Genomic DNA, 27868 nt, shown 5'->3' with positions numbered 1-27868 from the left:
TACAGACACTATTGTGATTAGAGATGGGCTCTAATATAGTCAAATATGCTATCATATAACCCAGCATGCATATCCAGACCCTATACAGACACTATTGTGATTAGAGATGGGCTCTAATATAGTCAAATATACCATCATATAACCCAGCATCCATATCCAGACCCCATATAGACGCTATTCAGACTATTATAAGCAGATATGGGCATTAATATAGTAAAATATATCGTTTTATAAACCAGCATGCATATCCAGACCCCACACAGCCGCCATTCAGACTATTACAACCAGAGATGGACTATAATACAGTAAAATATACCATCATATAACCCAGCATGCATATCCAGACCCCATACAAACACTATTGTGATTAGAGATGGGCTCTAATATAGTCAAATATACCATCATATAACCCAGCATGCATATCCAGACCCCATACGGCCACTATTATGACCAGAGATGGGCTCTAATACAGTGAAATATACCATCATATAACCCAGCATGCATACCCAGACCCCATACAGACACTATTGTGATTAGAGATGGGCTCTAATATAGTCAAATATACCATCATATAACCCAGCATGCATATCCAGACCCCATACAAACACTATTGTGATTAGAGATGGGCTCTAATATAGTCAAATATACCATCATATAACCCAGCATGCATATCCAGACCCCATACAAACACTATTGTGATTAGAGATGGGCTCTAATATAGTCAAATATACCATCATATAACCCAGCATGCATATCCAGACCCCATACAGACACTATTGTGATTAGAGATGGGCTCTAATATAGTCAAATATACCATCATATAACCCAGCATGCATATCCAGACCCCATACGGCCACTATTATGACCAGAGATGGGCTCTAATACAGTGAAATATACCATCATATAACCCAGCATGCATATCCAGACCCCATACAAACGCTATTGTGATTAGAGATGGGCTTTAATATAGTCAAATATACCATCATGTAACCCAGCATGCATATCCAGACCCCATACAGACGCTATTGTGATTAGAGATGGGCTCTAATATAGTCAAATATACCATCATGTAACCCAGCATGCATATCCAGACCCCATACAGACACTATTGTGATTAGAGATGGACTCTAATATAGTCAAATATACCATCATATAACCCAGCATGCATATCCAGACCCCATACAGACACTATTGTGATTAGAGATGGGCTCTAATATTGTCAAATATACCATCATATAACCCAGCATGCATATCCAGACCCCATACAGACACTATTGTGATTAGAGATGGGCTCTAATATAGTCAAATATACCATCATATAACCCAGCATGCATATCCAGACCCCATACAGACACTATTGTGATTAGAGATGGGCTCTAATATAGTCAAATATACCATCATATAACCCAGCATGCATATCCAGACCCCATACAGTCACTATTGTGATTAGAGATGGGCTCTAATATAGTAAAATATACCATCATATAACCCAGCATGCATATCCAGACCCCATACAAACGCTATTGTGATTAGAGATGGGCTTTAATATAGTCAAATATACCATCATGTAACCCAGCATGCATATCCAGACCCCATACAGACACTATTGTGATTAGAGATGGGCTCTAATATAGTCAAATATACCATTATATATCCCAGCATGCATATCCAGACCCCATACAGACACTATTGTGATTAGAGATGGGCTCTAATATAGTCAAATATACCATCATGTAACCCAGCATGCATATCCAGACCCCATACAGACACTATTGTGATTAGAGATGGGCTCTAATATTGTCAAATATACCATCATATAACCCAGCATGCATATCCAGACCCCATACAGACACTATTATGACCAGAGATGGGCTCTAATATAGTCAAATATACCATCATATAACCCAGCATGCATATCCAGACCCCATACAGACACTATTATGACCAGAGATGGGCTCTAATATAGTCAAATATACCATCATATAACCCAGCATGCATATCCAGACCCCATACAGATGCTATTGTGATTAAAGATGGGCTCTAATATAGTCAAATATACCATCATATAACCCAGCATGCATATCCAGACCCCATACAGACGCTATTGTGATTAGAGATGGGCTCTAATATAGTCAAATATACCATCATGTAACCCAGCATGCATATCCAGACCCCATACAGACACTATTGTGATTAGAGATGGACTCTAATATAGTCAAATATACCATCATATAACCCAGCATGCATATCCAGACCCCATACAGACACTATTGTGATTAGAGATGGGCTCTATTATAGTCAAATATACCATCATGTAACCCAGCATGCATATCCAGACCCCATACAGACACTATTGTGATTAGAGATGGGCTCTAATATAGTCAAATATACCATCATATAACCCAGCATGCATATCCAGACCCCATACAGACGCTATTGTGATTAGAGATGGGCTCTAATATAGTAAAATATACCATCATATAACCCAGCATGCATATCCAGATTCCATACAGACACTATTATGACCAGAAATGGGCTCTAAAACAGTGAAATATACCATCATATAAACCAGCATGCATCTCCAGACCCCATACAGCCACTATTCAGATTTTTATGACCAGAGATTGAAACTAATACAGTAAAATATACCATCATATAACCCAGCATGCATATCCAGACCCCATACAAACACTATTGTGATTAGAGATGGGCTCTAATATAGTCAAATATACCATCACATAAACCAGCATGCATATCCAGACCCCATACAAACGCTATTGTGATTAGAGATGGGCTTTAATATAGTCAAATATACCATCATGTAACCCAGCATGCATATCCAGACCCCATACAGACACTATTGTGATTAGAGATGGGCTCTAATATAGTCAAATATACCATCATGTAACCCAGCATGCATATCCAGACCCCATACAGACGCTATTGTGATTAGAGATGGACTCTAATATAGTCAAATATACCATCATGTAACCCAGCATGCATATCCAGACCCCATACAGACACTATTGTGATTAGAGATGGGCTCTAATATTGTCAAATATACCATCATATAACCCAGCATGCATATCCAGACCCCATACAGACACTATTGTGATTAGAGATGGGCTCTAATATAGTCAAATATACCATCATATAACCCAGCATGCATATCCAGACCCCATACAGACACTATTATGACCAGAGATGGGCTCTAATATAGTCAAATATACCATCATATAACCCAGCATGCATATCCAGACCCCATACAGATGCTATTGTGATTAAAGATGGGCTCTAATATAGTCAAATATACCATCATATAACCCAGCATGCATATCCAGACCCCATACAGACGCTATTGTGATTAGAGATGGGCTCTAATATAGTCAAATATACCATCATGTAACCCAGCATGCATATCCAGACCCCATACAGACACTATTGTGATTAGAGATGGACTCTAATATAGTCAAATATACCATCATATAACCCAGCATGCATATCCAGACCCCATACAGACACTATTGTGATTAGAGATGGGCTCTATTATAGTCAAATATACCATCATGTAACCCAGCATGCATATCCAGACCCCATACAAACACTATTGTGATTAGAGATGGGCTCTAATATAGTCAAATATACCATCACATAAACCAGCATGCATATCCAGACCCCATACAAACGCTATTGTGATTAGAGATGGGCTTTAATATAGTCAAATATACCATCATGTAACCCAGCATGCATATCCAGACCCCATACAGACACTATTGTGATTAGAGATGGGCTCTAATATAGTCAAATATACCATCATGTAACCCAGCATGCATATCCAGATTCCATACAGACGCTATTGTGATTAGAGATGGACTCTAATATAGTCAAATATACCATCATATAACCCAGCATGCATATCCAGACCCCATACAGACACTATTGTGATTAGAGATGGGCTCTAATATTGTCAAATATACCATCATGTAACCCAGCATGCATATCCAGACCCCATACAGACACTATTATGACCAGAGATGGGCTCTAATACAGTGAAATATACCATCATATAACCCAGCATGCATATCCAGACCCCATACAGACACTATTGTGATTAGAGATGGACTCTAATATAGTCAAATATACCATCATATAACCCAGCATGCATATCCAGACCCCATACAGACACTATTGTGATTAGAAATGGGCTCTAATATAGTCAAATATACCATCATATAAACCAGCATGCATATCCAGACCCCATACAGACGCTATTGTGATTAGAGATGGGCTCTAATATAGTCAAATATACCATCATATAACCCAGCATGCATATCCAGACCCCATACAGACACTATTGTGATTAGAGATGGGCTCTAATATAGTCAAATATACCATCATATAACCCAGCATGCATATCCAGACCCCATACAGACACTATTATGATTAGAGATGGGCTCTAATATAGTCATATATACCATCACATAAACCAGCATCCATATCCAGACCCCATACAGACACTATTCAGACTATTATAAGCAGATATGGGCATTAATATAGTAAAATATATCGTTTTATAAACCAGCATGCATATCCAGACCCCACACAGCCGCTATTCAGATTATTACAAACAAGATGGGCTACAATACAGTAAAATATATCATCATATAATCCAGCATGCATATCCAGACCCCATACAGTTGCTTAAACAACTTACGAAGACATGCTGGTCATATTAATTCAATTAAAATAAAAATGCCAGTCGAAAACAACTTGCAAATGCATCTTTGTCAATTTCATTCAATTAAAATGTAAAATTATGGGATGATATGCATTCGATTAAAATTATAAATACAGTTTGAAAACAGCTTACAATTAAAAAAAACAACTTACGAATACATACTTGTTAAATTTATTCGATTTAAATTAAAATTATGTGTCAAAAACTACTTAGAAATGCATGTTTGTCAAATGTATTCAATTAAAATTAAAAATATAGTTTGAAAACAACTTATAATAAAAGAAAAAACAACAACTTCCGAACAAGTTCTCATTAAATTTATTCGATTTAAATTCAAATTATCTGTCGAAAGCAACTTACAAATGCATGCTTGTCAAATGTATTTTGTTAGAATTAAAAATATTAGTCAAAAACAACTTACAAATACATGCTGGACAATTATTGTCGAAATTTTTTTATTCAATTAATATAATAAAATAATATAATATAATATCGACTTATCGAAGTACAACTTACAAAATCACTATTTTCACCAATTTTGTGTTCAGGATTTTTGGGGCGGGGCTAAAACTGCAAGTGGGCGTGGTCTCCGCATGCATGGGCACGCCCCCTGGTGATTAAAAGTCCTGCCTTTTTCATTTTTCAAGATTTTAGTCACTTATTTTTGTCACTTTGCATATTTTAGCATATCAATTTGTGCATAAAAGCTTTGTGTTTAATAACACATTTTTCTGCTGTGCGACAAACTCATATTTTAACATTATTTAACTTTTAAATTGATGAAGACAGATGTAAAATACAGTATTTAATCTGATTATACTCCATCCAGCAATATGCAAATGAGCAAATTAAAGCAGCTGCCTGTCTCTGGTTATGCCTGTTTTTCATCATGTGTTGTGAAGTTCTGTTCAGAAATGCAGTGTATTATGCAGATGAGTGTGATGTGATTGGCTGTTGAGCTCTTTAACTAGTTCACCTCTTCCTGCGCTGCTGAGTTTCGACAGTGAAGTTCAGAGGATCACCAGCCTGCAGGAGGACAACGAACAGCTCCGACAGACGGTAACACACATGCACTCACTCACTCTCGCACACACACACTCGCGCGCACACATACAGATACCCACGCATGCATTCACAGGCACAAACGCACACATGTACGCACACACACTCAAGCATGCATTTATACACACACACACACTCACGCACGCATGTATGCACACACACTCAACACTCATGCATGCATGCATAGGTACATACACACACACACATACTCATGCACGCATACTCTCATGCAACCATGTACACACATACACTTGCGCATACACACATACACACACACACACACACAGACACACATGCATGCACAGGCACGTATGCACACACTCACACACTTGTACGCACACATACTCAAGTGTGCACACGTGCATATACACTCAAGCGCACACTACTCACTCACACACACACACACAGACACTCACGCATGCATGTTCGGACACATGCAGACACACTCGTGCACACACACACACGCATACACACACACACATGCTCGCAAGCACACAAACATGCACGCACACACTCTCGCACACACACACGCACTTACACACACACTCATTCATTCACACACACACACAGACACGCATGCATGCACAGGCACGTATGCACACACTCAACCACTCACACACTTGTACGCACACATAATCAAGCGTGCATATACACTCAAGCACACACACGCACACACACACACACACACACACACACACACACACACACACACACACACACACACACACACAGACACTCACGCATGCATGTTCAGGCACATGCAGACACACTCGTGCACGTGCACACACACTTACTCTAATACTCTAATCACACACACTCTCACGCATGCATGCACACACGCACACACACACACATTCATTCACACAGACACACATGCATGGGCACGTATGCACACACTCAACCACTCACACACTTGTACGCACACATAATCAAGCGTGCATATACACTCAAGCACACACACAGACACTCACGCATGCATGTTAAGGCACATGCAGACACACTCATACACACACACTTACTCTAATACTCTAATCACACACACTCTCACCCATGCATGCACGCACGCACGCACACACACATTTCTGTGCCTTAATCACTCATCCACTCACTCACTTACTCTTTCATTTGCTCAGTCACACACACACGCTCACACACACATAATATATATATAACAGCATGATAACATATAAAGACCCCATAAATCACTCATGAATATTTAATAAATGGCGTCCTATATAACTGATCATGTGTGCGCTGATGCTCTCTCTCTCCGTCTGCTGCAGGTATTCGCTCTTCAGGGTGAGTCTCGACTGAAGAAAGACGAGCAGATGGTGCATCATAAACTTCCTCCATACGTGCAGCACATGGACCGACTGGGAGACACGGAGCTGTGAGACACTCAGACATCCTGCTTACAGTACACTATTACACATATACTCCTGACAAGAGTCAAGAAGCTCAGTCTCAAATTCAGCTCAGCTTTATTCGTGTAGCGCTTTTACAATGTAGGTCGTGTCAAAGCAGCTTCACATCGAAGATAACTGTGAATTGAAGCAGTGTCAGTTGAGTTTGTAGTGTTTAAGTTCAGTTCAGCTCAGTTCAGTGTGGTTTAATAATCACTACTGAGAGTCTAAACACTGAAGAGTAATCCATCGATGCGCAGCTCTACAGATCCCGAACCAAGCAAGCTAGTGGCCAGGAACAATCTTCACCAATTGACCAAAGTGAAGGATTTAAAAACCTCGAGAGAAACCAGGCTCAGCTGGACACGACCATTTCTCCTCTGGCCAAACGTCTTGTGCAGAGCTGCAGTCTAGGCGCCGGAGGCTGGAGAACGCTGGACGTGTGTTACGTTCCCCTCAACTCTGTCTAGGGGGACACAGGAACACAGCAGAATATTAGTGGAGTTTTGTGTGTGTGTGTGTGTGTCAGCAATGAGGTCACATGAGCAACTTCTCAAAGGACTAAACAACAAAGAAAATGCAACTTGAATAAAGATTAACAATATTTATTAAAGGATTAAGGGAGGCTTCCAAAAGAAAAAGGCTTCAAGCCAAAACAACAAACAAACGTTCTCTAACTGAGAGAGAGGGAAGAACTGAATAATCCATCAAAGAAAAGAAAAGAAAAATACATCAAAAATACTCTCACTCCTTTACTAACTTAAACAGGAGAAAATGGTTACAAAAAGAAAAATGGCACCCCCTCCCTACTAACCCAATCCCAAATGAACAGAATAAAGCTACGGTCACACCGGGCTTTGTGTGTGCGAAATTCTGTCGTGCGGCACTGCGAAAAGGGGCGGGATTAAACAAGATGATTACACATTTAAAAAGCCAGCGATTGCTCCATGCTTTAAATTTCTGTCCAGAGAGGTCCTGTTTTGATCCTCGTTTGGTCTCACGCAGTCAAGTGATGCAATTTCGCAGGTCAGAGTTCACCAAGCTTGAACTTTGCACCGCAGCAACATGCAACATGAAACTTAACGCATGACCCTGCGTTTCCGGTATGACGCATTCGCGTGCGTATGAATGGAAGTCTATGGGAAGAAAAGTCAAGTGTGAACGCACCTTAAAGAGTGGATAACAAGGTAGTATTGAAAACAAAAATTAACTTACAATCAAAAAGAGTTCGAGGCAAAAGCTATATCAGATGATCAACAGCATCAACAGAACTTAAACAAATTAAAGCTCCTAATCAACAAATGATGCTTAAAGAATCAAACTAAATATATATTTATAAAGCCTCACAAAAACAAAGCCTCCACACACACACACACACACACAGAAAAACACACTAGCCGCATTTCCACTATCGGGCCAGTGCGAGCCAGGGCTTTAATCGGGCCAGGCCGGGCCAATAGCCCGGGAGGTTGAGAAATGAGGCCGAAATCATGTCACGTTTCCACTGTCGGGCTAGTTGCTCGCAGCGCGTCACGCAAACACCACCCCCAGAACGTCCCCTGGATCAAACGTCACACAACCCGCCCACTTCAGCGGGAACCAAAAACTCAAATTATAACCACAAACACAACCTGGCATCACTACGAGAGCTGGAAGATGGAGAACACCGAAGCGATTGCTTTTTTACTGTTTGTGGTCTGTTGGTGTAAGGCCAGACAGCGATCCCTGGATAAGGACATTCGAGTTCGGCGGCATTTAACGCCGTCTATTTGCCTCTGAACATTTTCCTCGGCACAAATGTTCAGAAGAGCCCTGGTGTCCTCAACTGACCAGTACTGTCTGCTATCCATTTTTTCTTCTTCTTAGTGAGTTGATCAAGCGCGATAGCAAAACAAATGTAAGGGAAGAAAGCATCTTGTCTCCTCTTTACCTGACAGGAAAACTCCGCCTTTGTACGTAACCCCGCCCCAAAGCCCCAGTTGGCCCTCCTTGGCCCAAGGTATTCGGCGGGCCGAAAAAGGCCGGACGCTGGCCCCAAGGAAGCCCCGCTTTGGCCCGATTACGCCCCGGAAGTGATAGTGGAAACGCGACTGGCCTTGGCTCGCCCTGGCTCGCTCGCTTTAGGCGCGATAGTGGAAACGCGGCTACTGTTCTAGTGGAGAACTGCTGTTTAAATGCCCACTGCTTTTCTCGTCCTCCAATCACGGAGCGGTTCATAAGTGGCAGCAGGTGATGGTCATTAGCTCCTACTAGGGTGTAGCAGAGAAAGAAAGAAAGAAAAAAACTACAGAAACAAATACATCCTGGGACGTAACGACGTGCAAGAGGAGAAGGCTGGCCCTTCAGGATCAATGCGAAGACTCGTCTGCCATTAGGGTCTTACAGGATCAGTCTCATGCTCTCCTCGACCACCACAGCAGCTGCTCTGGATTAAAACCAGCTGCTCTGGTCCTCGGGAATAATAAAGGCTGACTAACATAAGCGCAGATGCCTTTCGAATTATAATGTCTTTTGGGAAGTGTTACCGGCTCCGGATGCTCTAAATAGCCGCATTTTCTACTTTCGGGCTAGTGAGAGCCAGGGCTTTTATCGGGCCAGGCTGGGCCAATCGCCCTGGAGGTTGAGCAGTGAGGCCGAAATCATGCCGCGTTTCCACTGTCGGGCTAGCAACTCGCAGGGCATCACGCAAACCCTACCCCCAGAACGTCCCCCGAACCAAGCTGCGGTCACACTTGACTGTATTTTATAACATCCTCCTTTTGAGAGAGGGGTCTGGATGCAGACTTGGTGCAGTGCAATCTGAGCTGCATCCAATGATCCAATGACGTCACTCGCTCCATTTGAGTGCGTTGCGTCTGACATTGCATCGCTGAGTGATGCAATCTCAGCTTGCATCGCAAAGGCTGCATCCAGATACTATTGTAACATTCAGGCCAAATGCTCCAGAGACACCTAAAACATATATTTTCTCCTAGGCTATATGACACTTAATAGGTTAGCCTAATCCCCCTTTATTTAAGGATGTTGTATATTAGTCTATGATCTTAAGTAAAGGAAAGTGTTAAGTGTTTCAGCACATAAGAGCAACTAATAAAATATAGCCTGTATTTCGTTGCGCTCAGCAGCTTTTCACTAATAAAGCTCTACATGTATTTAAAATGTCATTTTTAGATTTGACCGCGTCATATAAAAACAAACACTTGTTTGAGGACACAGAACACATTTTGCATTTGCAGTTTTCCCCGATGTGTTAGTAAAGCGGCTCTGCGCAGGACTGGATGACAGAAAAAAGGTCGCCTAGTTTCTGCTTTCACTCACCCTATAATGCTCTGTTTGCTTGATTTGATTAATATCATCATTTAGTCATTTAGCAGACGCTTTTATCCAAAGCGACTTACAAATGAGGACAAGGAAGCAATTTACACAACTATAAGAGCAGCAGTGAACAAGTGCTATAGACAAGTTTCAGGTGTGTAAAGTCTAAGCTAAGCATTAGTAATGTTGTTTTGTTTGTTTTGAGAGAGAGAGAGAGAGAGAGAGAGAGAGAGAGAGAGAGAGTACAGTTAGTGGTATAGCCAGAGAGGCAGTTGCAGATTAGGAAGGAAAGTGGAGACTAAACAGTTGCGTTTTTAGTCGTTTCTTGAAGACAGCAAGTGACTCTGCTGTTCTGATGTAGTTAGGGAGTTCATTCCACTAACTGGGCAGATTGAATGTGAGAGTTCGGGAAGTGATTTCTTCCCTCTTTGGGATGGAACAACGAGGCGACCTTCATTCACAGAACGCAAGTTTCTGGAGGGCACATAAATCTGCAGAAGTGAGAGCAGATAAGAAGGAGCAAAGCCAGAGGTCACTTTGTAAGCAAACATCAGAGCTTTGAATTTGATGCGGGCAGCAACTGGCAGCCAGTGCAAACGGGTGAGTAGCGGAGTGACATGTGCTCTTTTGGGTTCATCAAAGACCACTCATGCTGCTGCGTTCTGAAGCAGCTGAAGAGGTTTGATAGAGTTAGCTGGAAGCCCGGCTAGTAGAGAGTTGCAATAGTCCAGTTTGGAGAGAACAAGAGCTTGAACAATGAGTTGAGCTGCATGTTCAGATAGGAAGGGTCGGACCTTTCTGATGTTATAGAGTGCGAATCTGCAAGATCGAGCAGTTCTAGAAATGTGCTCAGAGAAGTTTAGTTGGTCATCAATCGTTACTCCAAGGCTTTTTACCATTTTGGATGCAGTAATGGTTGCTCCATCCATCTGGATTGAAAAGTTTTAAAGTTTAGTATGGCTTTAAAACGGTTTGATGTATGTATTGCATATGTAACGCTGCCAGTCCTACACCACTCAACCCGCTCTGAGCTGGTATCGAACCAGCGACCTACCGCATGGGAGTTGGTTGCTCTAACAATGAGGCTAAAGACCATGTCCTCTAGCGTCAGTCGCTAGAGCACCTTTAGAGGTCAGAGGAGTGAGGTTTACCTGCACAGCACTTACTAGTTGGCCTCCATTACATAAATACCTACATTGTTATAGCTAGCTTTTGTTTGTTTTATATTGGTTTATTTATTTAATGTGATTTTTTTATATCCAAAAAGACCCCTAGCCTATAAGGCTGCATGTTTTCTTTCCCTTATTTATTTATTTATTTATTTATTTATTTATTTGTTTGTTTGTTTGTTTGCCGCATGTACTCGTGTGCGATCGGAAAACTAGTGTAATGTCGGCATGCCATCTTTACCAGACTCGGGGAAAGTCCGCCTCTCCTTTCACTCCGCCCATACCAGTCAACCCTCCCGTTTTTCCCGGGATTCTCTCGGTATTTAACAGTTCCATCCCTCTGTCATCCCGCAAAGGTATTTTCCCGTATTTCTCCCGTACCTTTCTGTGCAGAGCCGATCCTCCCTTTATGCAACCCATACCGCCGAACCACCAGGGGTCGCCCCTAGCTCTTAAATGTGAATCTGTTCTGTTCTTTCATTTCATGTAGGCATGAAAACACTTTGAAATAAATATAAAAACGGCGCGATTCATTTCCTTTTCATTACAGGCGCCGTTGCCCCTATGTAATCCTCAAAACAGTCAGTTCGTGTAACGATGCATGACTGTCAGCTGATGCGCTCCATAGTGATAAATAAAGCACTATCATTGTTTCCCAAGCGGATTCTGTACGGACGCGATTTGATGCGGAGCTCAAGTGGACACTGGGTTTTGGGTGTGTGTCTGAACAGACAGATACACGTCATCATCATCATAATAATGATAATAATAATAATGGCGGTTCATTCCGATTAATTCCAGATTAATAAAGGGACTAAGCTTAAAAGAAAATGAATGAATAATAATAATAACAACATCTAGGCATGTCAGTCTTGTTGGGTTTTCTTTTAAACACAACAAATTTTGTCTTAAATGAACATAAACAGTTTGGAAAGCAGTCAAATGCTTTCATTATGGATCTGCGCATTTTTAAAGTGACACTGTTATTTAATGTATCCAGAATGTTTAAGTTATACAGTGAGGAAAGGATGAATGAGATTTGATTACTTGAATTTTTTTCCTTTATAATAGCTTACAATGAGCTGAACTGTTTGCTAATTCATTTGCAGCTTTCTCTAACGTATACTAATTATTATATCACTTGTAAATAATAATAATAATAAAAGCGTATTACTGACCGTTTCAGCAGTTTATTTACAATGAAACATGTATATGTATATATGTATATAACAATGTATATATATGTATGTATATATATATATGTATGTATATATATATATATGTATGTATATATATATGTATGTATATATATGTATGTGTATATATATATATATATGTGTGTATATATATATATATATGTGTGTATATATATATATATATATATATATGTATATATATATATATATATATATATATATGTATATATATATATATATATATGTATATATATATATATATATGTATATATATATATATATATATATATATATATATATATATATATATATATATATATATATGTATGTATATATATATATGTATGTATGTGTATATATATATATATATATATATATATATATATATATATATATATATATATATATATATATGTATGTATATATATATATATATGTATGTATGTGTATATATATATATATATATATATATATATATATATATATATATATATATATATATATATATATATATATGTATATATATATATATGTATGTGTATATATATATATATATATGTATGTGTGTATATATATATATATATATATATATATATATATATATATATATTATATATATATATATATATATATATATATATATATATCCCTTAAATAAGGGATAAGTAAGGGATCCCTTATTTTCACATTTCAGTGTTGACAGGTATGCCCGAAGCCCCAGCTGGCCCTCTTTGGCCTAAGGTATTCGGTGGGCCGAAAAAGGCTGGCAGCTGGCCCCGAGAAAGCCCCGCTTTGGACCGATCAGGCCCTGGAGTTGACAGCGGAAACACGACTGGCCTTGGCTCGCTCGCTTTAGGCTAATAATGCAGACTAACAATCCTTTAGAGCAGTGTTTCCCAACCCTGTTCCTGGAGGCACACCAACAGCACATATTTTGGATGTCTCCCTCATCTGACCCATTAACTTCAGGTTTTGGAGTCTCTTCTGATGTTCTGATGAGTTGTTTCTGGTGTGTTTGATTAGGGAGAGGATGAAAATGTGTACTGTTGGCGTGCCTTCAGGAACAGGGTTGGGAAACTCTGCTTTAGAGGATTTGTATTTCAAAAGCATTTGTGTGTATGCTAATGCAAAGAGATGTGTCTTTAATCTAGTGTTAAACTGACAGAGTGCGTCTGCTTCCCGAACTGTATTAGGAAGGCTGTTCTAGAGTTTAGATGGCAGATATGAGAAAGATCTACCGCCTACAGTTGATTTTGATATTCAGGGAATAATCAATTGTCCAGAATTAATTGAGCGTAGTGGACATGAGGGGCTATAATACACTAGGAGCTCCCTCAAATACTGGGGAGCTAAGCCAGTCAGGGCTTTGTAGGTAGGTAGTCAATAAAATGTTCAAATGTATAGCATGTTTAATAGGGAGCCAATGCACTGATGATTGAACTGGAGTAATATGATCATATTGCTGTGCTAGAAAGCTCTCCAGCAGCTGCATTTTGAACTAGCTGCAGTTTGTTAACAACACAATCTGTAAATCTGTGTGTATAAAAGAAGTGTATATTTTGATGTGTGGTGTGTTTTCTCAGAGATCTGGTGTCCAGTCAGAGGAACGTCAACATGGCCACTCCATCCAGAAACTTCTTCTCCACTTTCCTCCCTCAGGGCCGCCGGGCTCCTGGCAGAACTGCCCCGGGGCCACAGTCTTCCCCCACACAGAGCGCACTCGGGCGGAAAGAAGCCACTGCCAATACACAGGTACATCCAGGGCTATTTTCACATCAAACGCTGGGTCAATGCTGAATAAACTTTCACATAGTGAACATTACACAAACAAGACTCCATTATGCTCGCTTGTTTACTTGTAGCCCTGTTTTCATTGCATTTCTGCTAATCTGAGGATTTCTCTGTCCGGTTTTCAGGCTTCAAAAGCAAAGGATAAGGAGGTGAAGCTGCCCAGTGTTTCCAGCATGACGGCTGATTTGTCCACGTCTCATCCTCGACAGAGACGACATCAAGACCACGAGAAGGAGAGAAAAGAGCTGTTCTCCAAACACGCCGCGCAGGTCAGAGAAAACAACCAGTGCTCACGAGTAGTACTAAATATTTAGATTTGATCTCTCCCTCAACTCATACAGTGTTCCTAATATACCATGGCCTTTTGGGCAGTTGGATAACCGCCAACCCATCCAGCATATGTTTTATGCAGTGGATGCCCTTCCAACTGCAACCCATCACTGGAAAACACCCATACACACTCATTCCCACACATACATTATGGCCAATTTAGTTCATCAATTCCCCTATAGCGCATGTGTTTGGACTGTGGGGGAAACCGGAGCACCCAGAGGAAACCCACGTGTACACGGGGAGAACATGCAAACTCCACACAGAAATTACAACTGACCCAGCCGGGACTCAAACCAGCGACCTTCTTGCTGTGAGGCTAACCGCTGAGCTATCATGTCGCCCAACACCTCTATATGTATTTTGTCTATTATTTATCCACGTACTGCTTATATTTGCACTCTGGTTAGATGTTATAACTGCATTTCGTTACTCATAATGACAATAAAGTTGAATCTAATCTAATATGTGTGTTTGTGTGTGTGTGTGTGTGTGTGTGTGTGTGTTTGTTTCAGGGTTCAGAGAAGAAAACTGATTCAGATCCAGACACTCAGACTGAAGCTGCTCCAGATCAAACAGACTCAGCCAATCAGACGCGAGTGTGTGATGTAGGCGGAGCCGGAGCAGAGCAGCCCTTTATAAAGCTGAGTCAGGAAGAGTACGGAGAGCATCACTCTTCCATCATGCACTGCAGGTACTGCTGGACAATCAGTATTAAAGTCCGCATGAACCGGAAGCTGCAAAGCTTTTTTTATTCGTATTATGATGTCGTTTCTGGAGAGTATTTGTTTTATTTTGGCTAGAATAAAAGCAGTTTTTAATTGCTTTAAAGCCATTTTAAGGTCAATATTATTAGCCCTTCAGCTATATTAGTTTTGGATTTTCTCCAGAATAAACCACTGTTATACAATAACTTGCCTAATTACCCTAACTTTACCCTAATTAACCTAGTTAAGCCTTTAAATGTCACTTTAAGCTGTATAGAAGTGTCTTGAAGAATATCTAGTCTAATATTATGTCCTGTCATCATGGTGAAGATAAAATAAGTCAGTTATTAGAAATGAGTTATTAATAGTTTAGTAAAGTGTTGGAAGAAGATCTACTCTCTGTTAAGACATCATTTGGGAAATGAATAACTATGTTGTGGATTTGTGTGTGTATTGATACTTGTTTTTTGTGCTCAGGGTGGACTGCTCTGGCAGAAGGGTGGCCAGTCTGGATGTGGACGGGGTGGTGAAGGTTTGGGCCTTCAATCCCATCATGCAAACTAAAGCCACGATCATGTCCAAATCTCCTCTGCTGTCTTTGGAATGGGCGGCAAAACCTGACAGACTGGTAAAACTCTGGACAAAACCCAAAACCCTTAAAAAATCAGCAAATCCTCTGTTTCAGAGGCGCTTTGTTTTTATTACTGTTGCAAATTGCACAGCACAGAATAATTAACATCGCAAAGAACATACACACATTAAAATAGAAATCAATAAACAAACAAACAAATATTTAAATTCAATTAAACAAATAAAAAATAAACAAATAAAATAAAATACTTATTATTAATAAAACAACCACAGATTTAAACAAAAAGAAAATCTGGTGAACGTTCACTTTAATGATGCTCAAAATGCTCCTGCCTATTGTACTTATCAATATTATATTATTATTCTAGTGTTTAGAACAAAAACTACTAACAATAATGGCACCAATACTACACATATATTTCAAACAAATAAATGCACAGCTGATTTATCTTCAGTTTTTACAATTGTAGATATGGATGATATTCTGTCACACCCAAATAAACCTGTGTGAAATGCAAATACACATATATAGTTTAGTGTTTCATGACTCTTTAAAAATATTTACACCTCGAATGTTTACACCATTCAAATGTTTCGTGTTAGTATGATTTTCATGTTTTTGAATTAAGTTACTTTTTATTAACTTCGTTTAAATATAAACAGTAAAAAAATCTTAAATATTATTACTATTTCATTGAACTGTTTTCTGTGTGAATATATTGTCAAGTGAAATTTATTTGTGTGACCTAAAGCAGATTTTCTCATCATCGTTACTCCTGTCTAAAGTCACAGGATGCTTCAGAAATCAGTACAATATGATGATTTGATGAACATGAAACATTATTTTTTTAGTAGATGTTATTACTTTATTTTTCAGTATTATTTCATGAATAGAAACTTCAAAAGATGAACATTAATTTAAATAGTTTTAGTTTCAAAATGTAACATTTTTTCTTAACTGTTTTTTTTTATTAAAAATTTCTTGTTTCTTTTCGAATTCAAAAATTTAAATGTCTTAACTGTTTATTTTCGAATTCAAAAATTTTAATGTCTTAACTGTTTATTTTTAAATTCCAAAATTTAAATGTCTCAACTGTTTCTTTTCTTATTCAAAATTCAAATGTCTTAACTTTTTCTTTTCAAATTCAAAAATTTAAATGTCTTAAATGTTTCTTCTCAAATTCAAAAATTCAAATGTCTTAAATGTTTCTTTTTAAATTAAATATGTAAACGTTTTAACTGTTTCTTTTCTAAATCAAAATTTAAAAATGTCTTAACTGTTTCTATTTAAATTTTAATGTTTTAACTGTTTCTTTTTAAATTCAAAATGTAAATATCTTACCTGTTTCTTTTCAAATTCAAAAATTTTTATGTCTTAACTGTTTCTTTTCAAATTTAAATGTCTTAACTGTTTCTTTTGTAATTCAAACTTTTAAAAGTTTTAACTTGCTTTTCAAATTCAAAAATGTAAATGTCTTAACTGTTTTTTTTCAAATTTCAAATTTAAATGTCTTAACTGTTTCTTTTTCTAATTCAAACTTTTAAAAGTTTTAACTGTATCATTTTAAATTCAAACTTTTACACTTATCCATTTCTTTTAATCAGCTGAACGTGTCTTTGAAGATTACAATATAAATATTAACTTTAAGTTTGAACAGAAGCATATTTAATACTCTAGTAATAATAAACATGAGTGTTAAGGTGTTTTTTATGTGGTGTTTTTATAGTTGTTGCTAGGCAGTGGCGTCGGCACAGTAAAACTTTATGACACGGATGCCAAAAAGTGCCTCTATGAGATGACCATAGATGACGTCCACCCACGGTGAGTCCTCAGATATTACCCACAATGCACCAGGACTCTACAAATGACAGTTCAAAAATGACTACCGTCAAATTAGTATGTTAGGAAAAATATTAATATACATATTTTTTGTTGTGACACAATTCTTAGAGAAATGAAATATTAAATGAAAAAACTGAGCGTGGCTTGTTTTTTCTACTGCTAGCTGATTGGATGTAGTAAAGTAGGTGTGTCATTCAGAAAGATGGGGAAAAGGGTTTGGGGAGAGTTATTACAACCTAACAGACTCCTCCTGCTCACCATTTCTGTTTGTTGTCAAAGCTGACAGCTGGAGGGGCGTGGTTAAGTATGTTAGCCCCACCCAATACCTCAGACAGACCTAATCTGAGAATTGAATTCAAAACAACGTGTATTTTCAGATTTCACTTGAAGATTACAAAGGCAAACTATCTTTTCGTCCTTAATGACATACACAGATGAATTGTTCACAACAGAATTGGCAATGTGAGCCAACAAAATCAATATGCTTAGATTTGATGTGTACTTTAAAGTGTGTGCTGAATGAAATGAGTGTAAATGTGTGCAGGATCCTGTCTCTGGCCTGTAGCCCGAGCGGGACGTCATTCGTTTGCTCCGCCGCGGCTCATTCTGGTGTGGTCATGGAGAGCGAAACTCGAGGATCTGCTCCTGTTTCTGGTCAATTACTCCTCTGGGACACCAAGACTGTCAAACAGCAGGTACTAAAGCTCAAACGCACTTGAACGCAGAGAATTCCCTTGCGTCCATTTCAGTGGACATCACATGTTAAGTTATTTGCCTTGCTCCAGAGCATTTCTCCAAATCTAAATTTGCAGATTATGTGCTTTACTCAGTGTTAAATGCTCCCAGTGTGAGTTTAAATAAATTTTACATGACATGTATTGCCATACTATTGAAAGCAGCAGCAGATGCCCTTTCAGATGCAACCCAGTACTGGGAAACGCCCATACACACTCATTCACACACACTCATACACTATGGCCAATTTAGTTAATCAATTCCCCTATAGCGTATGTGTTTGGACTGTGGGGGAAACCGGAGCACCCAGAGGAAACCCACACTAACATGGGGAGAACATGCAAACTCCACACTGAAATGACAACTGACCCAGCCGGGACTCAAACCAAGGACCTTCTTGCTGTGAGGCCACGGTGCTAACCACTGAGCCACCGTGCCGCTGACTTTACTGTAAATCATATAACTCACATTTAAAATGTTAAACAAATGTCATTAGCATACAGTAACACGTTACACACTACTCTGATGATGTTTGTATTCAGCTGCAGTTTGCGTTAGAGCCGGGTCCAGTGGCAATAAACTGCACAGCGTTTAACCACAATGGAAACCTGCTGGTGACGGGAGCAGCGGACGGGATCATTCGACTGTTCGGTAAGAAGAAATGTAATTAATAATGGTCTTTAAAAGTCTTCAAATCGACTGGTGAGTCTTAGTACACGATGTAGCTACAGAAGAGTCAAGCTTTAAATAGGGAAATTATATAAACACTTGGGTCATTTTTTCAAGTTTGTATCACTGCAACCTGGAGACCTCCAAGTGGGAGGAGTTACACCGCAAGTAGGCTGGGTGACCTCCAAGTGGGAGGGGTTTACACCGCAAGTAGGCTGGGTGACCTCCAAGTGGGAGGGGTTTACACCGCAAGTAGGCTGGGTGACCTCTAAGTGGGAGGGACTTAAACTACAAGTAGGTTGGGTTTAGGTGGTGCAGATGTTAATAAAACACATCAGCTTACTGTGAGGTAAGATTTAGGTGTTGATGTTCATAAAGCACAATATTGGACTCCGTGTCATATTCAAGACATTAAATAAATAAACACTCCAGGATTGCACAGCCCACTTGGAGCTCAAGTCCCACTCACTTGGAGCTGGCTGCGACCTCCGTTTATACTGTAGGGATTATTTACAGTTTTAAGCCAAAGCATGAGCAGTCTGTCAGATGAAGAAGAGCTGGAGTCAGAGATTCAAATAAATAAATCAAGTTTACTGAAGATAGTTTATAGTATCATCAGCAGAAGCCAGCTTCAACACTCGAAATGAGTTCCTCGGCCGCTCTGCTTACAATCAACATCAATACTCTCACATATCGTCATTAACTGCGTCACACATATAGGTGCTCTAACCTGATTGGTTAACACACAGAGAGACTAGGAAAATTTCCACATGGGTGTGTGCGTATAATTCTGAACAATATCTCAAGCATAAACGTCAGACATCCACTAGACCAGTGTTTCCCAACCCTGTTCCTGGAGGCACACCAACAGTACATATTTTGAATGTCTCCCTTTTCTGATCCATTAACTTCAGGTGTTGGAGTCTCTTCTAATGTTCTGATGAGTTGATTCAGGTGTGTTTGATTAGGGAGAGGTGGAAAATGTGTACTGTTGGTGTGCCTTCAGGAACAGGGTTGGGAAACACTGCACTAGACTGTTTAGAGCTGACTCCAGACCTGTGAAACGGATCCACAATCAAATAGAACACACACACTTAAAGTATAATCTGTGTTTTACCCAAGGCTGAGTGTACTCTCAGCCGTCTTTATCAAAAGTGGTTAAAAACTGGTGTAATCTACATTCAGACAGTTATAATATTCTTACTACACAAAGTCTATCTTGAATAAAAAGTCAAATCACCTTAAAAGAATTAACTGTACCAATAAGTAAAAAAGTAAATAAATAAAAAGTCTAAATCAGCCTTAAGATGTTTGTTTGTTTGTTTGTGTTTTTCTGGAGTTCAATGGTGCATCTAACCTGTCTTCAGTACTGTTCAATTTGAGTACATTTATTTAACATAAATTTTGTGATTTAGCATTTTCTCTTTATGCGTATGCGTGTTTTTGATATTATGATAAAGGTCTTAAATTTAATACTTAATGGTCTTAAAAAGTCCTAAATTTGACATTATGATATGTGCAGAAACCATAATTATCCTATTTAAAGGGCACCTATGGTGAAAAATCTACTTTTCAAGCTATTTGGACAGAAATGTGTGTAAGTATAGTGTATAGACTGTCATATTGGGCTGATATAAACACACCCAGTGCTTTATTTTCAATTTAGCAACATAAAAACGGTGGACCAATAAGAGCGGTTTTCAGATCGACCGCAACTTTACGTAGGAGTGCGGTCCCCCCGCCCACCAATATTGATTGACAGCTGCGCGCATTAACATGTCCGGTAGTCACGTGTATAATCATATCAACAAGAGAGGACGAGCGCAAAGCAGCCGGGAATAAAAGGTGTGTTCAGTTCGCTAGGATCATCAATCATCATCAAACGTGATCAAGAGTGAGTTTCACATGTTTAACATGTTTTAAAACAGAGCATGTGTGTGATGAATTACAGCGATTCACTTCAGATTTACTTCATCAGCACAGCCGCATGTCAGAACAATTATAAAGGAAGATGCTTCAATCCCAGTTTGTGGAGGTTAAATCAGGTTTATTTTGTACATTAACAGATATCCATATAGCAGTGGAGATTACCAGTATCATGTCACATTTGCGTGCAAAAAGAGTGCAAAGCTAAACGCGCGCTCTGTTTGTCTGTGTGTGTGTGTGTCTGTGTGTGTGTCTACTGCGGTGTGTGTGTGCGCGCGTGAACTTTGTGTGACCCTGCCATGCAACTGCACAACAAATATTCATTGGTAAAGTTCTTACTGTAGTATTTCTCTACAGTAAGATATCTATGTCTATCTCATTACGTGAGATCTGCTTCCTTTATATCTGTCTGTTGTCTGACGCAGCCGAGGGAGGAGATTAAGGCACGCAGAAAGGCACATAGAAACGGTGGGCGGGGAGGACTAGCCTTAAAGGAGCAGTACACCAAAACCGCCACCCAGTGCAAAAATGTATAAATAGGAATTTAATAAAAGGTATAATAAATAATCTGATGGGTGTTTTGAGCTGAAACTTCACACACGCTTTCTGGAGACACAAAAGACTTATATTAAATCTGAAAAAAGGGCTAAGCTAGGTGCCCTTTAAAGCGTGACTTTTCTGTAGTTGCATCATGTACTAACAGCCAGAGTTCCTGCAGGTTTCATCTGGTCAAGTTTAAGACCTTTTTTTAAGAGCATTATTAATGAAATTTCAGACATATACAGGGCTAAACGCTGAGGATTTTAAAAACGCTTCTTATGTTTTTGTGCAGATATGCAGCGCTATGAGAGCGCGTTGAGCTGGAAGGCTCATGATGGTGAAGTGTACAGCGTGGAGTTCAGCTACGATGAAAACACCGTCTTCAGCATCGGAGAGGACGGAAAGGTGATGAGAATATTGTTCTCTGTGCACTTTCCTTCCTGAATGAATCAACTCTTTTGAACAAATCACTTTAATCAACTGTTTAATGAATTTAAGTCAGAGACTTGTGCCTCCTACTGGATATATTGATTTAACCATGACATTACATGACATACAATTACATGGCCAACAAAATAAAGCAAAAAATCTCCAAAAAATATAGAATTGTTTTGATAATATCACAGATTTCAACCCTCACATGTTTATCTTTTAATATAAGGGCTAATAATTGTTGTTTAAAAGCTAATTACAGCTTTTTATTTATGTTAATAAATCTATATAATTAATCTCATAGGTTTCTATTGATATGAATAGAATGAGCCTGCGAAGAATTTGATTCAGTGATTCGGTTCTGATTCATCTGTTCATTTGCATCATCATGTTTGTTTCTTAGCATGCCAGTTTTGGCATTAGCCGTGTTTTAATGAGTGTGTTGTGTTTGTGTTCAGTTTGTTCAGTGGAATATCCACCGCTGCGGTGTGAAGCAGTCCGAGTACTCTCTTTCCCAGGATGCCGTGGGGCCATTTGTTCTGTCAGGTTACAGCGGATATAAACAGGTTCAGGTTCCCCGCGGTCGACTGTTCGCTTTCGACTCTGAGGGTCAACATGTGCTGACCTGCTCCAGCACTGGAGGAAACATCTACAGGGTAAAAACGCAGTAAACCCAGTTCTGCTTTACACAGGAGTCTAATTCAACTCGAGTTTATTTGCTTGAATCAAAACAGATCTTTTCTTAAGTAATAATATTCACAAAAAATGGTTTGCAGAAATGTAAAAACTGCTTTTATTCTAGCCGAAATAAAACAAATAAGACTTTCTCCAGTTTAAAACTATTTTAAATGTCCTACAACCATACACAACCAGATGAAAACAAGTCTAAGTGTTCTCTAACCAAACACAGCAACTGAAAACAGGTTTAAATGTACTTACACAGTGTTGCTCTCGATGCTAAAGTGCTTCTCCTGCTAGCTAAACCTACTGTGCTCAAATATATAGTCTTTACCTGGCATTTGGACACGCCTCCAAAGTAAAAAACACCCGAAACTGCAGCGGCGGGGCGCGAAAAATTTTGCTTTATATATAATAGCATGTAAATATAGATATATATGTGTATATATATATATATATATATATATATATATATATATATATATATAAATAATCAATATCACACGAGTAGCGGTGCGATGTGGCTGTATATCAGCAGTGATGGGAGGTGTGTGTTGGTCGAGGCCACAGGCCAAGCCTTAGTGTCCCATCAGTGCCGCTATAAAGCCACATCGCACTGCTACTCATGTGATATTGCGTTTATACAACAGTTTGACAACATAATCATGTATATAAAAAAGAAAATCAAACACTGCCAGTCTAAAAACCCTTTTGTATGAGGAACTACTTTCTTCCTCCATTCATTCACATCTGCAGCTGACCTCAGAACAGCAGAAACCGCTGCTCATTCACCAACATCACTGTAGTGTTTGAATGATTCTCTAGCGTAATGTCTAAAGTGATGACAAAACAGCTGAATTTGCTCACATTTTAAGATGATAAGGCTGAACAGCATGAAATGCCATCAGTCTACAGAGATTTCCCAGTATTACTCTGCTGCAATCAGATCACAATAATTAACCCTGAAAAAGCCAAAGCAAAGCAAACACTAGCAGATTACTGTGGTATAAATACAGCACTACAGCATACACAAGAGAGAGATCGACTCAGTGTCGCTTACCTGTTTAATAATGATTTATCAGCTGTAGTTAGAAATTACGCAGAGTTCTTTTTCTCTAAGAGCTTATTATGTGGTCTTTGTCGCCATCTTGTGGCAGAACATCAACCATCTTTGCTCTGCTCAGTATGACAGGCTGATCACGCGCTGAATCTCAGAAATGATAAATATTTAAAATAGGCTTATAAAGAAACTGCAAAGTTGCAATCTAAACAACTACATTCTCAACTTAAAAAGCCTCAGAAGTCCATTATTGGCCCGTTTCCACTGGGTGGTATGGTTCGGTTTGGTACGCTTTTATGCCCGTTTCCACTGTCAAAAGGTACCAAAAGGCTGAGCCAGACGTGCAGCTGAACGCTGTTGGTTTACAGAGAAACGTCTCTCGTACATACACAAGCAGGAGAATGAAAACAAAGAAACCACCATTTTTAATACACAGCCGAGACATTACATCGTAATACTATACACATATAATAAGGAGCCATGGTCAAACCGAGCTCAAACAAACCTTGTTGTTGCCTTGATGGACAGCCACAAAGCCAAGCAGAACAAAATCTGCCGTGTCCCGTTGTTGTTTTACGAGCCCGTCTAAAAGTGTGAGTGGTTTCACTTTCTCCAGCGAGCTGGTGATCGCTCGTGTGTGTGTGTGTGTGTGTGTGTGTGTGTGTTTATATTTGAAGTAATGAACTTCTTGAACTGATGATTATAATGTACACGTGATTATTGAAGTGCTCCTGACATCAGATACTTTCAGAAACTGACAAGCGTTATAGTGAAGCGCAAATAAACAACGGAGAAGCCCGTATAACCAACCTAAAACATGAACACACTGCCCTGTTTAACTCTGATTATCATCTTTTGGACTATTATGATCTCTGAATGACTGAATGACTCTCTAACAGAGGCTACATGTGCTGCTGAAGATTACAGACACAGATGAGAGGTTTGCTCTGACTGTGGGCTATATTGTGTGTTGTTTTTAAACCTAAATAAGGCCTAAATGTCTGCTTTGTGTAGTTTATCTGTAATTGATAACATATCAAAGTCTGTAAGGGTCTGTATGTGTTTATATATGTTTAGTTATTTATTTATTTTATATAATCACAGACGTTACAGTAGGCTATTTCACACTGTCATTAATCTGCAGTTATAATCAAATCCTGTTCATAGAGAGGTTAGTAATGAACATTTCTACACAAGTATTTATGTGTAACATATATAAACACAAACAGACTCTTACAGTCTCCGATATGTTACCAACTACAGAAGAACTACACACAGCAGACATTTCGTCAGTATTTAGGTTCAAAACAACACAAAATATAGCCTACAGTCAGTGAAAACCTCTCATCTGTGTCTGTAATCTTCAGCAGCACATGTAGCCTCTGTTAGACAGTAATTCCCTCATTCCCGGTTCATATTAGTCCAAAAGGTGAAGATAATAAGTGAGTTAATCATGGCATTTTGTTCATGTTTGCTGAATAATAATGTGCTCCTTTTTTCCGGCTTCTCCTTTGTTTCTTCACGCTTCACTCTTGCGTTTGTCAGTGTCTGACAGGATCGGGTTTCAAAAGCACATCAATAATCAAGCGCAGGTTATTATCATCAGCTCAAGAAGTTTGTTATTTCAGATATAATGTTAGGCGCATGGCGAACGCAAGGAAGAAAGCGAAACCACTCGCGCCTCAGACTGCCTCGTAAAAAAACTACGGGGCACAGGGTAAATCTGCTCTACTTCTTGGCTTTGTGGCTGTTCATCAAGACGACGACAAGGTTTGTTTGAGCCCAGATCGACCATGGCTCGTTATTATATGTATTTATAATTCCGCTGTAATCTCTCGCTGTGTATTTTAAACATGGCGGGTTTTTTCTTTTCATTCTGGCTTGTTGTGTAAGCGAATGACGCCTCTCTGTAAACCAATAGCGTTCAGCTGCGCGTGTGGCTCCGCCTTTTGGTACCCTTTCTCGTGTTTGGTACCCTTTTGAAAGGGTGCCGAAAAAGTGGTACGGTACGGTTTGGTTCGGTACGCTTTTTGACAGTTAAACGGCCATAAAAGCGTACCAAACCAAACCAAACCGAACCGTACCGTACCACTCAGTGGAAACGGGCCATTACCGACCCATACTGACCCATACTGTACCAGTCAGTGGAAACAGGCCAAAAGTTGTCCAACAGACATACACCTTTCATCACAGTTGTCCTAAAAACTAGTGTGTGCGTGCGTGTGTGTGTGTGTACAGAAAATGTTCTAGTAATTTTCTTTCTTTTTTTTAGTACATGATCAAATTTCAGCTTATCTTTATTTTCGAGTGTGAATGTAAGTTACAGTCATGTTTTGTGTGTTCTTGTGCAGCTGAATAAAGCAGAAGCGGGTCTGGAGAGTGTTTTATCTCTGGCTGGTCATAAAGCTCCAGTGGTGACGGTGGACTGGTGTTCAGCCATGGACTGTGGCACCTGCCTTACTGCATCTATGGATGGAAAGATTAAACTCAGCACGCTGCTCGCCCAAAAACCCTGAACTCCAGAGATATAAAAAGTATAGTGGAGGTAAAATGTTGATGATGATGATGATGATGATGATGTGATTTAAAGGGACAGTTCACCCATACATTTCAATTCACTGACTGCTTACTTGTTTTTTCTGTTGAAAAGAAGATATTTCGAAAAATGTAACACTTTACTATGAAGTTGTATTAGTTAAAGCATTTACTAACACTAACAAATAATAAATATTACATTTATTACAGTATTTGTTCATGTTAGTTGATGATAATACAATCAATCATTGTTATTATTGTTAACTCTCAATATTAAAATGTCAATAATGCATTAGTAAATGTTGAACTGTGATTAATAAATGCTTAATAGTATTGTTCATTAGTAGTTCATGTTAGTAAATTGGTTAACTAATGAAACCTTATTGCAATGTGTGACTTTGAAAAATGGTGGAAGCCATTGAGATCTGCAGTAGGAACAATAAATATATGGAAGTCAGTGGTGTGGAAGCCTGTTTATAGTAAGATTAGAAGAAAAATCACACCATAAATGAAATTATGGCTTGAAATAATGAGATAAAATGTTAACATTATCATTTACTAAAATATTAAGAGTCTAAATGTGACCATACATTTTTCAAAATTGATTAATGTAATGAAATATGAAGTCGTTATAAGCAAGTTATTAAATCGTAATCTGAAAATGATATTATTAAGTGAATTTAGTTTCTATAATATAAAATATATTCTAAAATGAATTTAATTTCTATAATATAAAATATATTCTAAAATGGATATATATTTATATTTGTAAATATGTTTTTATTATACAATAATTTATTCTTGAGTTAGTTATTCATAAACTCGCTTATAAATATGACATGTTTTATTATAATGCTTATAAATATGACATGATTTATTAATAATTTTTGCAATAATAATTATGCACATTAGTGTACAAATATTTATTATTATTTTCTGGAAAATATTTATTCAAATTATTTTGAAAAATGAGTGTTGCCGAATGTTTGTCGCCACCTATTGGCATAACAGTGCAATCGCTACAACCTTTAGAAGTCATGAATTTGGATTTTGTAAAATATTAAAAAAGTTAATTTCCATTGTATAAAATATATTAAAAAAATGTATATATATATATATATTAGTAAATATATTATATATTTTATATT

The 27868-nt window shown here is 38.6% G+C and overlaps 1 protein-coding gene across 1 annotated transcript in view; it reads left to right on the top strand.

The window, feature by feature from the left end:
* Positions 1-27389, top strand: part of wdr91 (WD repeat domain 91) — a 34510-nt gene extending 7121 nt beyond the window's left edge. Inside the window, exons 5-16 of the mRNA XM_056446725.1 lie at positions 5715-5797; positions 7084-7190; positions 14467-14635; positions 14800-14943; positions 15520-15698; positions 16189-16339; positions 18030-18124; positions 18690-18840; positions 19423-19531; positions 22308-22420; positions 22906-23103; positions 26537-27389. Of these exons, the coding sequence (XP_056302700.1) occupies positions 5715-5797; positions 7084-7190; positions 14467-14635; positions 14800-14943; positions 15520-15698; positions 16189-16339; positions 18030-18124; positions 18690-18840; positions 19423-19531; positions 22308-22420; positions 22906-23103; positions 26537-26701 (1664 nt within the window). The 3' untranslated portion in view covers positions 26702-27389. The remainder of the gene's footprint in view (positions 1-5714; positions 5798-7083; positions 7191-14466; positions 14636-14799; positions 14944-15519; positions 15699-16188; positions 16340-18029; positions 18125-18689; positions 18841-19422; positions 19532-22307; positions 22421-22905; positions 23104-26536) is intronic.
* The last annotated feature ends 479 nt before the right edge of the window (positions 27390-27868 follow it).

The sequence above is a fragment of the Danio aesculapii genome, chromosome 21 (genome assembly GCF_903798145.1).
Source record: "Danio aesculapii chromosome 21, fDanAes4.1, whole genome shotgun sequence".
NCBI lineage: Eukaryota > Metazoa > Chordata > Actinopteri > Cypriniformes > Danionidae > Danio > Danio aesculapii.
The sequence above is the reverse complement of the archived record's forward strand: the minus strand, read 5'-3'. Positions and strand labels throughout refer to the sequence as shown.